Raw genomic sequence first — 17,468 nt, 5'->3', positions numbered from 1 at the left:
AATTCCTCAGGCTGACAAGGAAAAACCCATCATCTCCTGTGTCTCTTTGCCTTCTTTGCTGTGCATTTCCCTAAGCTGCACCTGCTTCAGAGGACCCCCCATGTTGCTGTTGAGAAGACTGACTTAGAAGGCTGCTGAGAGTGAAACTCTCATTTATTCAAAATACACTGCTCTTTTATACAGAGCTCTGTGAGGACCAGTTCCATTGGTCCTGAAGTGGAAACAACCCACCCCATTGGTGCAGAGTGCCTGACGCACAGTGATAGAACTTCACTATAAACAATGTGAACAACAAGAGAGATAAAGAATTATTTACATTCTTCTCCAACTCTTTCCCAGGCTTCTGCCTGGTTAGAAACTCTCCATTTCTCTCTTTGACTGAATCTGAGACCCACACCCCCAGACATCCTGCAGCTGCAGTGATGATAACACTGAAGCAGAGCAGGTGCCCTTTAGTCTCTGGATTCCAACTCCAGCATCATCTTTCCCTCTCCTGCAAGTTGTCTGAAAAAGAGACAATGTTTCATCCTTTGGTTTCTGCAGTTTCAGGCCTCTCCTCTGGTTCCCAGGCTTCCACTGAAGTACAGAATCCCCCCTGGAACAGGCAGTTCAGATGTAATTAGAAGCTTTTCAGCTCTACCTGATTCTGCCTGGGTTCTGCTTGATGCCACACACACAAACTGATTTATTGCATGCTATGGCACAGCACCTGTTTGATGTCAGCACATCCAGAAGTAGTTTCCCAAAGTCTCTGGTTTCTCTAAACCATGCAAGAAGCCCAGCACAATGCATAGACAGGAAAAAAGAGCCTAGGCTTTTATGAGGCTGCTAGAGCCAATAAGGTTGTGAGAAATGACTGTATGTGAGTGAAGACCATCTAGTGCTGTTCTGCCCAATAGAAGGACAAAACTGGAGACAAATGGTCTGGAGTCACTTTCTGCTTTAGATTTTGTTGAAGCAGCCACCTCCTCTCAGGGACCTATTCCCTCATCTGTACATGGGAGTGTTTCCCTGTCCCCCAGAGGATGCTGTGGTTTCTAAACATGAGAAGTATCTTTAAAGAAAAACCTCCTGGAAAAAAGGGTAATAAATAGAAAGGGTAAATAGGAATGTATGCGTTTCTGGGGCTGAAAAATGTGAGATGCAGCAGAAGCAGGAGGAGGTCTGTGCCTGGTTGAGGCTGTTTTTCCTTGTCTCCTGTTTCCATAGAAACCCAGTGATGACCTGACTCGGCAGTACCAGCCTTTGTCTTTAAAAAACACCTGCCTGCTGCCACTGGACCTTATGCTGGACTTGGAGCAGCCGTTCCTGGTCTGTGATGAGGACCAGCAGCCCCTCCCAGATGGCCAGGTGAGCAGCCCTGGACTCCTGCAGTGGGGTCTGAACAGGAGGGATGTGGTGCCTTTCTGGTGCCTTTCAAGGGAGCTCCTTGGGTCAAGAAGTTCATTCTGCAGCATCAGCAGTGAGCTGGCCTGAGCTGCATCAGCGGAGCTGCTGAAGGAATCAAAATCTTTCCTGAATTGAGAAGATCCGTCCTGCCTTTAAGGCACAGGGAGAAGGGAGCAGGCAACTGGGTGTGGGCAAGCCATGCAGTAAAGGTGTCTCATGGAAAGCATGCCAGCTCTGCCGCAGCCACCCCCTTGTATTGGGGCTGAGCACAGAAATGGCCTGAGGGAGTCCTGGACTAGACTGTGGTGCCTACAGACCCCTGCTGTAAGGAAATGAACCATGAACTGAGAAGCCCAAGCTGGGGTCACTTTGAACATTTACAGTTTTGTGCTGTCAGACCTTGGGACATCATCCCACAGGTGATTAATTACTGTTTGTGTCCTGCAGCCTGTGACAGTGGATGTAGGGGAGACCTGTCATCTCTACATTGCACTTGACCCAGCTTATGACCTGGATTTTAAGAGCTGGAAAAAAGAGAAAGTTCTGAAGATAGGCATGGTCAGGGGCCATCCATTTGTGGAGCATATCGCCCTTTGGGGAGAAGTCCTCTTCCCAAATCTCCAAATCCAGCCCAGCACCCTGGAGTTTGGCTGCATCATGGCTGGCACTGAAGAAGTGCGTTCTCTGGAGATCACCAACTGCAGCCCACTTCCTGTCAAGTATCACTGGTCATTCCATTCGGATAGCCAGGTGAACAAGTTGAGGTGTGTGCACCTTTGTCCTCTCCCTGAAGCTCTTCTTGCTGGTGTCCTGTTTGTACTTGGCAAAGAACAAAGGTGTTGGCCTAGGATCTGGCAAATAACATTGACCAGCCGTGGTCAGGCTGGATGCTCAGGGAATAGGTTTCCAGCAGTTTGGTGCTGTGCAGCCCCCACAGTGGTTTCCCCTGGGAAGGAAAGCTGGGGTGAAAGCTGCTTTCTCAGACCTCTGTGGCCTGAGGCAATGTCCACCTTGATGAAGGGCTCCTAGTGCCAGCTCCCACAGTGCTGCTGAAGGCCCTTTTGGTCCCTCTGCTTTGGGATGGGTCCTCTCTGCAGGAGCTGCTCTCTGCTCCTTGCCTTCCTCCCTTGCATTGTGCTGCAGGATGCCCAGAAAGTCCCAAGACCAGAGAAAGAGCTACTTAGTGCCTGGGCTGATGCTGAACATCTTGTTACCTTCCCTTTCCTTCTTTGTTAGGACAACTCCTTTACTGCCAGGATGATTTCCCTCCCAGGGGTCAGCTTTCAGTGGACACCTTGGATTCTTCACTCCCTTGTTTTGTGGACACTTGTTACTTATTTTGACTTGTCCACCGTGCAACATGTACCTTATGGGTTCTGTTCTGCTTGACATCAGGACTTGCTCATCACATCATCTCCTATCCCTGCCTTCCAGAGAGTTTCTACGTTAGGGTGAAAAATGTCTTCTGGTCACCATGGTCCTGGGAAGTTGCCTCAAACCATTCATTCAACTAAAGACAGTGGAATAGATGATTAGCGGATCTCTTGGAGGTTATGATGAGAGAGCCCCTCATCCAGAAACGAAACCCAGCCTTAGATCACACGCTACAAAGCCAAAGGCAGTGATTCTTTGGGGAGCAGGTCATTACAGGCCCTGAATGCCTGTCTGGGAATGGTGCATCCAGGTCATGTTTGACTGTGTGGGGAGCACTTGCAGCTCATCAGGGTGACAGGCAGGCACGGCTTGACGGTGTCCCTCACATGGCATTAGAAACACAAGCAGAGTTACTCCAGGCACCTGCTTCAATTTAAAATGGGGAATGTGACCTGAGTCACCTGGAGTGTTGGAAAATGTCAATCAACCCCCCCTACACTGTCAGGGAAACATTCCTGATCAATACCTGGTGGAGCTGCAGAGGTTCTGGTGTTGGGCACTGTGGAGGGCTGTGCTGGCTCGTCTGTGGCCGGGTCTGCCCCTCAGTGCCTCAGATCTCACCTTTTTGCTTTCCTCCCACTGTGCTTTTTGCATCCCCACAAGATGTTAATCCCTATCCTCTCTAGTTCCTCAATGTAAGCAATTGCAGCTGCTGTACCACTGCTACCTCAGTGTCATCCCTGGGCTGCCTATAGAGCAGACCCGCTCCAGCCTGGATTGGGAAGGGCTGGATCAAACCATTTCTCAGTTCAACGTGCCAGCACCCTGGTCAGGGGCTGCATCCTGACCAGGAGCTGCCTGTGCAGGTGTTCCTCCCTCCTTCCCACTGCAGGTCCCTGTTCATAGTTATGTTGTTTTCCAGATCTGAGCTTTACCTGCCTACATTCAAACCTCAACCGCCAAAGGAGAAGAGAACCTGTTTGGATTCCTTGGCATCTCAAACAAGACGCTTCAAGATTAGAAATGTGGAGGAGGCAGTCATAGCCCTGAAAGAATCGCAGGGTCTTGCCCAATCTGTAGGAGCAGAGGTAGATTTTCTTGTACACCTAGTGCTTGTGCTGCCTCCCCAGCCTGCCACCAACCAGTCATGCTCGTGCTGACCTCTCTTTTTGCTGCCCTGTTGTCCTGTGCTCTGAAAGTTGGCCAGGCAGCAGGGCCAGTGGCTGGATGTGGGGAGAGGGAGAAATAGGAGAGTTTTTCTTGGAGGAGCACGCTCAGATTCTACAAGCCTGTGTTGAGTGTGGAATTTTTTTGCTTTGTTTTCTTCACAATGTGAGATGAGGCTTTTATCTGTATCATCATGGTAAGACCTCCAGCTTCCTTCCCAGAGCAAGCTGTGATGAGTCCTGATCTCCATGTACCCTTTTCCCAGCCCAGCCAGACTACCTGTTTCCAGGTGTCTGCTCTCACCCAAGAGCTGGTATTACACTGTTGGCCCTGGAGCTGTCTTACAAACTGAGACTTTGCAAAGTGGCCGTCTCTTCCTCCTAGCATAGAAAATGGCTTGTTTTTCAGGTGCCACCACAAACTCGTGCAGGGTATTACACCCCACTAGGGTTGACGGGATTCAGGTGCTCTATGGATGTACCGCACACTTCCCTTGAAGCGCAGGAGGTAAGAGGGAATCCGTCTCACTCATCCATCGCCAGCGTGGCAAGCAGGGCTGTAGCTCCCAGTCCCACTGGTGGCCCCCAGCACTGCACACAGAGGGGCCTCACGTCCCTCCAGGCCCATACAAAGTGCTGCTGAACCAACTGGCTGTTGGAGGGGCTGTGCAGGACATGTTGTAGGACACTCCAGGGACGCTGTGCAGCACCTATAGAGGGCATTGCTCCCCCTGGAGCACATCAGATAGTCCGTAGGAAATTTTTGCAGGACCTTTTGCTGAGGCACCTTGAGAAAGCAGCATTTAAATCAAAAGAGAGGGGAAAAGCCTCATAAGTCAGATTAGCTGGGCCAGAGTCCTTCCCTGAGCTCCAAGAGCTCTCACTCTGAGTCTTCCCCTTTTCTAAAAGCAGTAAGAAATGCTTTTGAAAGGCATTAAAAAGAAAAAGTTGTGCACCAGAGAGAATTTCTGCTACCAGGAGACATCCCAGTTCACTTTAATGTAATGTGTTAATTCATGCATTGATTCCTGAGTATGGGAGAAGATTTTCCCCATGGTCCCTCCATTGGTCAGTGGCACAGATGCAGGAAGAGATTAGGGTGATTGTGGCCGTGTTTGTGCAGTGGCTACAGCTGCACTTTGGTCCAGGATGCTCTTCTGCACCCATTTCCATGCTCAACACCTCAATCTCTCCTGTCCTCCAGGCTTTCAGTATTGTGCCAGTGTCAGGTGTGCTGCAGCCAGGAGGGAGCCAGCAGGTCTCCTTCACCTTCTTTGGCCACCTCAACGCCATCTCCAGTGTCACGGCGCTGTGCCACGTGGAGGGAGGCCCCACCTACGAGGTGATGGTGACTGGGGAGGCCTCACGTGTCAGCTACTCCCTGAGCCTCCGGGAGATCAACTGCGGCTCTCAGGTACCACACGTGTCCCCTGGTGATACAGCCCACCAGAGCCCAGGCTAGCTCTAGAAACTCTGGTGCTGCCAGGTGTGAGGAACTGCCTTGGTGTGGGGCTTTGCCAGAGACAGAATTAGAGCCACATGCTCTGCAGTGCCAGATACAAGCCACAACAGGGACCAGGCGAAGGAGAAAGGAGGAGGCTCTCTGTCTTAAGACTCCACAGGGAAGATGTTATTTCAAGTGAAAGGAGCAATGTAAAAGAGCCCTCCCTGCTGCATGGGTTTTTATACTGTTGCAACTTACGGGGAAGTTGCTAGCAGTTGTCCAGTGGGGAATCTTCAGGGGAGGAGTAAAGGGAGTACATCATTTTTTTGGGGTAGGGCAGGGGGAGGAAGGGTAAAGTCACATGGGCCAAAGGGGCATCCAAGTTTAGGGGAATTCCAAAGGGGTGTTGCAGTTGGGGATTGGCCCAGGCTAAGAAGTGGCACAGGTTTGGGAATAAGGGGTTGGGTTGCCTTGACAGGCAGGGAAAAGAGCTGGAACAAGGGGTGGGGAATGGCATGAAAGACAGCATTGAGGCAGGGTACAAATCAGGGATGAACCAACTTGGGGAGAACATGGAGGTGCAACAGAGCAAATTATTTGACAATAAACTAATAAAATAAACAGGAACTGCAACACCCTGGCACAGCTGCCTTGGGACCACGGCCAGCAGGTTCCTGCCCACCTCGGTCCAGGGCTCCCTTCCCTTCCCAGCCTCTTTGTTGGCCCTGGGGCTTGGAAGTACAACCTTTGAGGGACACATCTGGCATCCAAGCTGGTTTAAAATGGCCATCTCCAACCCTCTCCAAAATGTTGGGAGTGCCTCTTTTTCAGGGTACCTAAGACTGCCTCCTGAGGAAGGCAGGATCCCGGGGGGTGCTCTGAGGGGCATGTTCCTGAGACATGCTTCTGCTGATCCACTCTCAAAGCCTGACCTCCACGAAGATGCTCTTGTCTAAAGCTCTTGCTTAATCCACACAACAGTCAAGGGAAGAAGTTGGGCTTCCAGTCACTGTATTTGGGGAGACTGTCCCAGAATAATCCCCACATCACTCTTTTAACTGAAAGCCCACAGATATTTCCAGCTGCTGGCCCTGTCGGTGTTGCCCTGTGTTGAATCCCTTGTTGCATGTATGTTGCTTGCCAATACTTGCATGCAGGTGCCTTTTCTCCTGCAATGCCTCAGTGCTGTCTCTGTTTCTCCTGGCTGTTGGTGACCCCTCAGAGTGCAGAGGGCCCGTGTCCCCCGGTTCATTTATTGCTGCCCCTCACACGGTTGTTACCACACCACTGTGTGCTGCCAGAGCTCCCTGGTCCTGTGCAAGTGCCCTGTGTCTGGGGGTTCCCCGGGTTCCCAAGTGCCCTTATCTCCTCCCTGGTCCCTGCTCCCATGATGTGTCTGCTTCCAAGGCCAGGAGAGAGGAAGGAGATTCCCAGCAGCAGGCCTGAGTCTGTAACTTCCTGCTCCTGTGCCTTCTCTCCAGATATTTAATGAAATTGGTCACAGCACGGTCACCCTGGTGAACACTGGCAAGATTGAATTCATCTGGACGCTAAATCCCAGCGCTGCAGGCGAGCATCTGCCTGGTGTGTTTCTGGTCAATCCCACCACTGTAAGTAGCACAAGTGACGACCCCAGCCCTGTGCCAGGTGGCCCAGGAGAGTGTTAAAAGGAAAAAAGGGGGTGGGGGGAAGGGGGAAAAAAGTCAGAGGGGAAAACCCCAAACCCAGCCATGAGAGAGACAGAGCTGTAAGCAATTTCTGCCGGGGGCAGAGGAGATCAAACAAGAGCTCTCCTGATAAGACTCCCCCAGGCCTTGGCTGATGGGGGCTCTGCTGTCACAGGGCAGACACTGGCAGGAGGCACAAGTGTGTTGGTCACTGTTCTGCTGTAAGGGAAGTAGAGGAGAATTCTTTTTGATAGATTTCTCAGATGAAAATAAGGCACAAGCGCAGCAAGTGTTATATCTGAAAACTGATTATTGATAAAGAAAGGGTATGGTCCCGACCAGAAGGGGATAGAAAAGAGAGCAGGGAGAGAAAATGAGCAACGGAGACAGCAACAGAGGACAGGGACGGAGCGCTACCGCCAGAATGCTGGGCCACTCTGTTGGGTCCTGCTCGGCAGATGGAGGAAGTGTGCTGCCAGCAGCACCGAGCGTGCGGTGCAGGGGCTCCATCTGCAGCGGCAGCAGGAGCGGCTGTCCCGGGGCTGCGGCCGGGCCGGGCTCAGCAGCTGCGGCTTGGCACCGGGCACTGGGCACTTGTCACCGGGCACTTGTCACCGGGCACTTGTCACCGGGCACTTGTCATGGTCGGGGCGCGGCGGCTGCTCCCTCGGAGAGACAGCGGAGCACTGGGTTGCCGTGGCGAGCGGGGAAGCGGCGACAGCAGCGTAGACAGACGGGGAAGAGATGGCTCTGCAGGGAGCCGGACCCTCCAGGTGCTCTCAGCCCAACAAAAAAACAAAAAATGGTGGGGAAAGCCTGGCAGTGTTAACTGCTTTGATATGGTAAGATTCCTCCCATAACTCACCCCTTTTAGGAAGATGGTTAAACGGGCAAAGTTGTTAGAAGATTGGTCAGACAGGCAAAAATTTCCTGGGCTTTGGGGTCTGCCTGCCTCCACGGGGGAGGTCTCTTGCAGCCCCCTAGACAAAGCCTGCCTGCATTGTCTCCCAGCAATCTCCTTTACACATGGGATGTGTTAAGGCTCTCAGCACATCTACAGCCCCTATAGTAATTTTTCACCCCACATCAGAACGTGTATTTATAACATACGTTGTGGCATAATTAAAAGTGCAATTGGTTGCTCACAGTCACTCTGGGGACTCCAACGGCTGAGATCTCGGGTTGTGTTGGCACTGGAGTGTTTCTGAGGGTCACCTTACCGTGCCTGTGTGATCACATATCCCTTAAGTAGGCTTGCTGGTCTCTGCCTCCTCCAGCTTTGTTGCTGTGCAGCGGCTTTTTGGGCCAGGGAGCAGCAGGGCTGGAAGAGCGGGGAGAAAAATTAACAGCATCCCACTGCTATCCAAGCTTCTCAGTCCTGCCTGGATGCCTTTGAGGCGAAGCAGCACTCCTGCCTTTGTCCCTCCTTGCAGTGGGAAGAGGAAGCCAATTGCTTTCCCATTTCTTCATGCCTGTCTCCTACAAGGGAGGAGAGGAGCTGCTGGCCCTGCTCAGTGCGGGGACTTCCCCAGTGGCAGCAGAAGAGCCTTTTTTGATGAGGTGGGCTCTTGCTGGCAGAGGGCAAACCCCATTAGCAGCAGAGCTGTGCTCACATCAGGCTGTGCTGGGGCTGCAGCCTTATGAGCCCTGGGGAGGACACACGGCACCCTAGGGTCAGAGGCTCGACTTTTTGGGCACAAGGAAGGTAGAAGGTGTGAGAAACGAAGGCCACTCCTTAGTTAAAATTTAAAGAAAATTTAATAAGAGACAGTAGGGGACAAAGTCAACAAAGGAGAAGTAACAGCGCTGGGTGTTTGGCTTGGGTGCTTAGGCACAGCCAGAGGCACCCAGGCAACACAGCAACACCCCTTATATACCCTGGGTATTGCATCAGCCTAATCCATACCTACAAATGCTTGTACATATTGAAATATTTTAACATAGTTCCTCCTCTGTCCTGCCTTTTTGGAGCATGTGCAGATGTCCTGGTCCCAGTCATTTGTTACCTTTCAGCACATTCAACAGGTTTCCATTCCTTCACTGGTTAAACGTTATTATTACAAGAGCTCTTCACTAATATTTATATCACAACACAACATTCACATTTAAAGAACTCTAAACCTTAGCAAAACTTCTTTTACAAAAGTCAACATTATAAAACGCATGGTATTTATTCTAACAGTTGCGAAAGCCAACACTGTAATGTATTTGTCACAAAGGTGATGTGGTCTGATGGCTTCTTCTAGATGAGAACCTGTCTCCTCAGCCTGTCTGTCCCCTGAGCCATCCCCATCACTCTGATGCATTCCCTCCCTCTTCTCCTGTCCCTGCAGGGCTCCATTGCACCTGGTGAGAAGCAAGTGCTGAAATTCTCCTACGTGCCAGGATTACCAGGAGCCTTCAAGAGGACTTACCAGCTTAAAGTGGGTGACCTGGACCCAGAAAATATCCTCCTGAAAGGAGAAGCGTCCTGTCCCATGATCAGCGTGAACCTGCCCTGGAACATCATAGGTGGGCACTGCCTGTCTGGCCCCAGGAAGGGCTCCTCTGGTTTTGTTCCCTACCATATGCCCGTAGGGCAGTTCATGCTCACCTCTACCGAGCCTGGAGGGCTGCAGGACTCCCAGACTAAGTCAAGCCCCCTGGTTGCTTCATGAGTCTTGAGCAGAGGATGCCGTGTGGGCTTTGTCCCGGGAACCAACCTGCAGAGCTTGCCAGCACATCTGGCAGGGTCCTGAAGGATGATGGCTAGACTGAAGGGCTTGGGAAAGCTGTAAGAGAGGCTGGCAGGGCTTCTGGCAGGGTTGGAATTCTGTGACGTTGCAGGGGATGAGATGCTCCTTGGGGGGTGGGAGATGGGTGGGAGCAAACATGAGGATTCAGAGAGCAGCAGCAGCATCCACTTCCCATAGATTGCTTCAGGGATTTCTTTTTGGAAGAAACCAGTGCTGGGAGGCAGGGACTTCCCAGCTGAAATGGGACTGGCACTTTGCCCACACTTCTCTTTGTGGATATTTTCTTCCTTCAGGAAATGAAAAACATGAGAAGCCACTGAAACAGCTTGTAAAACCCCTGCATCAGTACAGTCGGAGGAGTATATCAGCTGTTCGGAAGAAGTCTCAGACCCTGATGACTGAGACCTTGAAGACTCTGAATCCAAAGACTCGGGACCTGAAGCCCCGTTATCTTGGCTCTGGCACTGTAGTAAGAACAGCTACAGCCTTGTTTGGCACATGCGACCCTCCCCATGTCACCTGAGCCCCTTGCAGCCCACAGCAGCTCCCTGCTGCACCTGGGACCTCCCTGCCCACTTACAACCATTTGTCACCTCAGCATTGCCCTTAGGGCTGCCACTCTGCTCATGGCCTCTTCTGGGGCTGCAACAGCTCTACCCCAGGGAGAGATCAAAGGATGGAGTTCAGATGGTGCTCTGAAGGAAATGCAGGTCATTTCTGGGGAGTTTCTTGGTCCCGACCCAAGCCCTGCTAGATTTACAGACCTGAACAGCGGCTGCCTGATTGTGCCCTGGGGCTGTGCTGGTGGTGCTCATTTCCAAGAGGCACCAGCTTCATTCTGGTTCCTTTTCAAAGCAGTTTTTGTCCAAGCTGCCTTGGTACTAGCTGTGGGCAGGCAAGCACCTGGAGCTGTGGAAGGTTCCTGGCTGGTCTGTCTGCCTGTGGCCACAGGGCAGGTGTCGGTGGGGTGGTGCCTTCCCGAGAGCGAGCTCTCTGGTCAGTGCGGATAGCTCCCACAAACCACCAGATGCTCTGAGGGCTAGATGTGGTAATAATGGCAGACCAGTAAAAGGGAGAGAGGCTTGCTGCTTGAAGAGGGTCCAACTCTGTTTATTGGAGGGTCCAGGCGAAGCGAGGTAAAGAGATCAGGTAGCAGGGTGGCAGGTTGAAGAGGCTCAGAGGCAGCAAGCCCTGAGTGAAGGAGGGTCCAGGGTATATAACTGGGAAAGGATAGGCGGGGTAACTGTGGAAAGAAACCAGCCAGAGAAAGGGTAATGGGAGGAGCAGGGATGGGGTGATTGGAAAGCAACCAATGGAGGAACAAGGGATGAATGACAAGTAATAGGGACCAATGAATGAACACAGAACATTGAACTTTCTGGAACAGGGGATTGAACTACAACTTGATGGACAGAACAGTATTTGCATCTGAAACAAGGAACTATGGGAAAAAGGTTCATTCTCTCTCCCTAAACTACACAGTTGTTTCCTCCCAAGGCATTTCTGCCTCATAACTTCCCATCCAACATCCTATATCTGCCTGACCAGATCAGTTTTCCTAACAGTGTCTGGGCAGGCAAAGATGCTGGAGTTGTGTCCCTGGAGATGAGGTCCTGGCTAAGAGAGCAGGAGGTGTCACAGACACTGAGCAGCCAGCCAGGAGGACCCCCACACCCCCTCTCAACAAGAGCAGGGAGGGATCCTTTCTCAGGTGCAAGCTGGGCCTTGGGAAGGACCTTTGCTAATCGGCCACTGTCTTCCCTTTCCTTAGCCAAGCTCTCAGCTACAGATAGACATGATGAGGACGCTGATAGAGAAGGCTGATCTGGAGCTGCAGCAAAAGCTCACATACTATCCCCCGAAGAGCAGGTTCCCTGACAAGGAGCTGTGCCAGAGTCTTGTCAAGTGAGTAGGGACTCCCATCCCCAGGTGCCCCATGGGGAACACCCAGCCATGTCCCCTTCTCCTGAGAGCTCCTTGTGTCTGCAGAGCTGGGAATAGCCTGGACTTCAGAAAGAGTCTGGTCCCGGTGGCTGTGACACGCTACATGGGAACAGCAGAGTGTCCTCCCTTCCCCAGCACCACGCTGAGCTTTGGACTGCTCAGCTCCCCACAGGTGTTGGGGTTCTGTCCCTAGAGCTGGGGGACCCAGTGCAGACCTTCAAGCCCTTCCAGACAGCATAAATTCTGTTCCTGCTGATTAGCTCTGAAAGAGACAGCTCCCAGCTGATGTCTTGGTGCCAACTAACAGAGCACACTAAACAAAAGGAGAAGGGAACTGCACATGTCAGCAAATCCTTTAAAACCCAAAATCAGATGGCTTGAACCCTGGTGGGGTGGCAGGGCTTATCCAGGTAACTTGGTCCCTCTCTTTGCACCATCGTGATGCAGCACAAGCACAGGAGGCTTCAATTCAGGAAGAAGATGCTCTGCAGAACAGATCATGTGATCTGGTTGCAGAGCAATGAAGATTTCCTGTGGAGGCAAATCTTGTTCCTAGGCCCCAAAGCAATGTCAGGCTCAGGCTATATACCAGGCTAGGCAGTTTCATTGAGACCAGTGGAGACCCAGTGTACTCACACTGGCTTTTCATGGCAGAGCAGCTGTGGCCAGTGTCCATTTTAAACTAATTTTATTTTCAGGTACCATTAGAAGTTGATAAAACCTAGGACCTGCACTCCTCCTGACTTCCCAAAGTCATTGCCAGGTGGTCAGGCCATGGGTTTCATGGGCTTGAGCTGAGTTTTTACAGCAGTGAATAGAGAAATAGCCACTGTCTTTGTATCCTCCATCCACTTGGATGTGTAGCCAGGCTGTGGTTTAAGGACTGTCCTTACTCCTCCTTGCAGAGTTGAGCTGCCCGAGTATGTCCTGGACATGGGCCCTGTCCATAAGGGTCACATTGAGAGAAGCACTCTGGAGATCACCAACCCAGGGCAGATCCCAGTGTCCTTCCAGGTTGATGTATCTGTCCTGCCAGACACAGGTAAGCATGTAGAGACACTTCATGAAGCTTGAAGGAGGTGTCTCAGACAGATTAGCTTAAGCCACTGAACCTGGGGAGGTTTCTGAGCTTTTTCTTCTCAGTGGCCCTGCTGGGAGCTTTAGAGGCAGAACTCTCATGCCCAGGGACTTGGTCTGCCTTGTGACTGCCCAAATGCTTCTGTGCAGGGGCCAGATGGGCTCATCACCCTGGTCACCTCTCAGCATCTTCTGCCCTTGGCTCCCACGAGCAGCAAGTTTCTTTGGGCACTCTATGGGCTAGTTTTGTCATCCAGTGGGGTCTGCTGTTTTTGGAAGTGCTTTGTTTGGAGTTCACACTGTCGCAGCTCCTGTATTCAGCCTTTATTGAGGAAACAGCCTGTGAGATCCTCTGGTGGATCAAAAGAGGCCTTGAGGCAAGGCTGCACTTCCATCACACAGTGGCTCACTGCATCTGAGGTGTGTTCAGTGCAGTCTGAAGTTTTTGTCCAGGTCACAGCACAGTGTGGGGCTTTCCCCAGACCTCTCAGCCAGGACGCCTGTAAGGCCTTAACATGCTTATGACACATTTTGTGTTTCTCATGCATCTCAGCTGCTCTGTTTTCACCTCTTCAAGGTTTCAGTGTGGACCTGAACCACGTGCAGGGCCTGGCCCCCAACCACACCGTGGTGCTTGAAGTGCGCTTTGAAAGTGCCCACCAGCCCCAGGGTGACGTGGATGTGCTGCTGCCCATAGAGGTACCACAGCTCTTGGGGCAGCCAGCAGGCTGGGCACAGCAGCAGATGTCACTTGGACCCTCCACTGAATTCTCTGTCCTTCTCCAGGTGACAAACGGCCCCACATATAACATCCGCCTCCATGCCACCGTGTCTGAACTGTCGCTCGAACTCTCCAAGAACAGACTGCACTTCTCTGACATCCTCATTGGGCAGTGCCAGGTTGAGACCATCCAACTCCACAACTGGTTCCGAGTACCCTGCAAATGGTTCATTACTGGCACCAAGCCTGTTCTGAAGGTAAAGCACAGGCGACATTGAACACGTAACTTCTTGGTTGTGTTTTCTTTCTGTCTCTTGCCCTTTCTGCTCCTGTGGCTGCCTGAGCATTTGGGTCTACAGTGCATTTGAGGAAGCTTCTGAGGGTCTGGATCCAGGCTGGTTTGCCTGGACCTGTTCCATTAGCTGATGCTTTGCTTTTCTGCCATCTTTGCCCATTCCTCCTCCTCTGACGACAGTAGTTCCCTGTCTGCCTGCCCTGTCTACAGGTTTGAATTCCAGCTCTAGGCTTTGGGGCCACACTTGCTTTGGCTGTGGGTGCACCATATCAGTGTCTCAGAGCACGAGGAGACCTCACACAATTGATTTCTGTGCCCAGAACAATCACCTCAAATACACGACACCAGCCGTACCTCAGAAGCAGCGGGTGCTGGAGGATGAGCCCTGTCCCTTTGAAGTGAAGCCCTCCAAAGGAATCCTTGGTGCAGGAAAGTGGCGGAACTTGCAGATCCGGTTTACACCCAAGGAGGAGGTGAGATTGGCAGGTGTCAGCCCAGGAGGCCTGTCAGGGCTGTCTGGAAATGAGGGCTTGGTGCAGAGGGTGTGGTATGAGCTCTGCCTTCACAGGGAGCTTTCTGCCAGGCCCATACTCAGCGTGGCTCAGTTCACCCCACAGAGCATTCCCATGAGATGTGCTTTGAAATGCCCACAGGGACCTTGCACAGAGAGCATCAGGGCTGCCTCTCAGCATATGGGGGCAATGTGCCCAACTCTCCTCAGCCTCCCCCTTGCCTGGCTGTATTTGCAGCTGCAACACTCAGTACAGAGCAGCTGCCCACTTGCAGAGGATAATCCTGGAATGGCCAGTCAAGGCTCATCCTACTGCAGGACTGACAGACAAAACAGCCACCACACACCTTCCTGGGCATGGTGGGACAGTCACCTGTAGTGGTGTGCTGCCAGCAGTGCCTGGGGCTCTGGCCTGTCTGTACACTCCCATGCATCTGGGGATTCAACTTGAAGGATGGAGCATTCCCAAAAGTAGTTTGCCTGTGGCCGCTGGGTCTTGGAAACTGGTAGTGTGTAACAGCATGGACACAAGTGCTTCTGTGCTCACAGACAGTCCTAGGGATCTTTTAATTGCTCAAGAGATGTAACCATCTTTTGTCTGGCTTGGACCAGAGCCAAACACTAAGCAGAGATGTTGACCCTTATTTCTGGCCAGTGAGAGCTGATTTGCCTCTCTCCTGGAGCTGATGTTTGCCTGATGCAGCAGTGCCAGGACAGTGTCTGGACACTGTAACCCCGAGGGCCCTTCCCATGAGCATTGCACTCCTGCATGACTAGGGGAAAATGTCTGACAGTCCATTGTACATGCATCTGCTACCAAATACCCAGATACAGTGCACACCAGGATTCATCCCAGTTACTCAGACCAGGACACAGATGCTGTAGTCCCTAGCAGAAGTAAATATCTGGTTTCCATTCACCTTGGAGGGACTGATAACACCCTGACCTTGGGGCAGGAGTTGTATTTAGGGTCCTGTCACCTGGATGAGTTTTCTCCACTTTTCTCTTTTCAGAGGTCTTACAGGAATGAGCTGGAGTTAAACATTTGTGGGAGCAGCAATCACTTAAAGCTGCACCTCTCAGGACAAGGTCTGGAGCCACGGTTGGAGTTCAACCCCCCAGCACTAAAGATGGGATGGGTGCTGGTGGACAGCGATGGGGTGGAGGCCACAGCAGTGGTGAGGAACCCATGCGACTTCCCCATTGAGTTTTGCTCCCTGGATTTTGATGAGCAGTACCTTGAGGAGAAGAAGGTGAGAAGGCAGGTCTGGTCCCCATGTACGTGCTGCCCAAGCTTCACAGCACTCCAGCATTCCCAGGCTTGTGCCGGGGAGATGGAGGCAATCCCCAGGGCAAAGGCAACTCTGCTGACATACCTTGGGAGGACTTAAATAGTTTTTGTTATTGGGAGGAAGGGAGAAGACAGAAATCGGGTTTGTTGAGTCTGTGTGATCAAAAGGCAAGAAAAGGAATCTTGTGTGTGGTTTCTCTTCCTTACACACACAGATCCTGCGGATGGCAGTGGGGTCTGAGTATCAAAAGAGCTTTTTAATGCCTCCATGTGCTGTGGGTAAGACTCTGCCTCCACAGGTGCTAAAAGACCATGAAACAGAGAAGAGAACAAAGGCCCAGCAGGCAGAGCTCAAGGCCAGGACTAAGACCAAGGCCAGGACTGAGGCTGAGGCCAAGGGCAAGGCAGCACCAGGTCAGAAAAACAGTGAGGGTTTGGCGGTGTCTTTTGACTGTGGTTACAGCTGGGACTCCAGTCCATACACCCGGAACTCTCTGTCACCTTGCTCTCCAGGGAAAGTCCATACTTTTAGCAGCTGTCTGTTCCCCAGATGGCAGAGGAGCTGTTGGGTGAAGGGCTGTGGCATCCTCTACCAACCCTGTGTGTAGCCAAAGCAAACTCCTATCTGCCTGCCACAGACTGGGGAAATAATCAGGATATTCCCTTGTGTCCCTTAGCCACAAAGACTAGGATTGTATGAGTTCTTCAGCCAGTAGGACCAAGTCTAATATCAGTGGCTCTTTGATATTTGCACCTTCCTAGCAACAAAAGAACAAGAACATGTTGCTTTCACCAAGTTTCCTTTCCTGGGATCTGAGGGGATGGGGAGGATGATGAGGATCAAAGGTAGGCCGGAGGCTGACCTGGTTTTGCACTGCAGCACATCACAGGACTCTCACGTTCTGTCCTGAGTCCATGGTGAAAGGCACTGGCAGTCCTGTCTCTCGGGCTGTCATGCGCCACCTGAGCATTGATGCATCTTCAGAGAGGCAGCCCAGAGGGATTGTTGTCATCATCCATGGGCCACCCCGGGCAGGTACGTCAGCTGCAGCCCAGGGCTGCAGGGAGAGGGCGGGCAGGAGGAACATATCCTGGTGGGCCATGGTGCTTAAGGCAAAGTCCTCAGCTGAACAGGAGGTGGAGATGATCCTCTTGGCTCTAGAATTCAGAGCTTGTACCCACGCTCTAGCTGCCTCCCCCATGGCCTCCCCTGGAGGGACACTTGATTTCCCACTGCCCTTTTAACTTTGAAATCTTGTTGGAGATTTTTCCAGGGCCTGTCCCTGCAATGCCTCCTGTGCCAGTGTCACCAAGCATCTCCCTCTCTCTCTCAGGAAAGACGGAGATAGCAGCAGGCCTGTGTCAGTACTATGATGCTGCTTACATATCCATTGACACCGTGGTGAAAGAGGCCATGGCCAACGATGGGAGCCCAGCAGGGCTCAGTGCCCGGGAGCTCTGCACCAACGCTGCCATGGAGCCAAAAGGCAAAGATAAAGGTAATGCTGGTAAGGAGAAATGCTGGACCCAGAGCTTGAGAACCCCACCTTGAATGTCCACTTCTGCTTACTCAGAGCAGCAGTTTTGCAGTCCTTGAGTCTCTTAGGGAACATGGCTGAAGTGCATCTCTGGCTTGTCTAAAAAAAAAAAAAATCAATTTTAAGGGCTCAGTCAGAGGTTCTTCTATAGCCCCTTTTGCTGCCATTCTTGGCATGTGGTTGTTTTTCTAGGGGTGGTGAAGCACACCTGTCTCTTTCCCAAGTATTTTATATTTCCTCAAAGCTGAATTGAGCTTGCTCCTCGTGGGCAGCAGTTCTGCCCTGCACTTCAACAAAGAAAAGTCTTCTGAAGTGG

At 51.9% G+C, this 17,468-nt stretch overlaps 3 protein-coding genes across 6 annotated transcripts in view; all 3 read left to right on the top strand.

Moving 5' to 3' along the window:
* Positions 1–17,468, top strand: part of LOC146766352 (axonemal central pair apparatus protein HYDIN-like) — a 78,223-nt gene that overhangs the window by 47,370 nt on the left and 13,385 nt on the right. The window contains 10 exon segments of the mRNA XM_085589338.1: positions 1,210–1,350; positions 1,837–2,153; positions 4,929–5,343; positions 6,855–7,037; positions 12,671–12,761; positions 13,374–13,495; positions 13,583–13,774; positions 14,133–14,285; positions 15,337–15,412; positions 16,949–17,122. Of these exon segments, the coding sequence (XP_085445464.1) occupies positions 1,210–1,350; positions 1,837–2,153; positions 4,929–5,343; positions 6,855–7,037; positions 12,671–12,761; positions 13,374–13,495; positions 13,583–13,774; positions 14,133–14,285; positions 15,337–15,412; positions 16,949–17,122 (1,864 nt within the window).
* On the top strand, positions 7,667–12,753 carry LOC146766355 (axonemal central pair apparatus protein HYDIN-like). Of its 2 annotated transcripts, XM_085589385.1 has the most exons (3): positions 7,667–9,551; positions 10,069–10,244; positions 12,625–12,739. In XM_085589385.1, exons 1-3 carry the CDS (start codon positions 9,341–9,343, stop codon positions 12,628–12,630), a joined length of 393 nt encoding a protein of 130 aa, XP_085445511.1. In that variant the 5' UTR covers positions 7,667–9,340; the 3' UTR covers positions 12,631–12,739. The 2 variants fall into 2 exon arrangements, with proteins under 2 accessions (XP_085445511.1, XP_085445510.1); XM_085589384.1 differs by having other exon boundaries at positions 10,069–12,753.
* On the top strand, positions 12,781–17,432 carry LOC146766354 (uncharacterized). Of its 3 annotated transcripts, none has more exons than XM_085589383.1 (4): positions 12,781–13,774; positions 14,133–15,501; positions 15,914–16,028; positions 16,495–17,432. In XM_085589383.1, the coding sequence occupies exons 2-4, from the start codon at positions 15,454–15,456 to the stop codon at positions 16,857–16,859; spliced, it is 528 nt and encodes a 175-aa protein (XP_085445509.1). In that variant the 5' UTR covers positions 12,781–13,774; positions 14,133–15,453; the 3' UTR covers positions 16,860–17,432. The 3 variants fall into 3 exon arrangements, with proteins under 3 accessions (XP_085445509.1, XP_085445507.1, XP_085445508.1); XM_085589381.1 differs by having other exon boundaries at positions 14,133–15,576; XM_085589382.1 differs by having other exon boundaries at positions 12,781–15,576.

The sequence above is a fragment of the Lonchura striata genome, chromosome 11 (genome assembly GCF_050655825.1).
Source record: "Lonchura striata isolate lonStrDom1 chromosome 11, ASM5065582v1, whole genome shotgun sequence".
NCBI lineage: Eukaryota > Metazoa > Chordata > Aves > Passeriformes > Estrildidae > Lonchura > Lonchura striata.
This window is presented reverse-complemented; position numbering and strand designations above follow the sequence as displayed.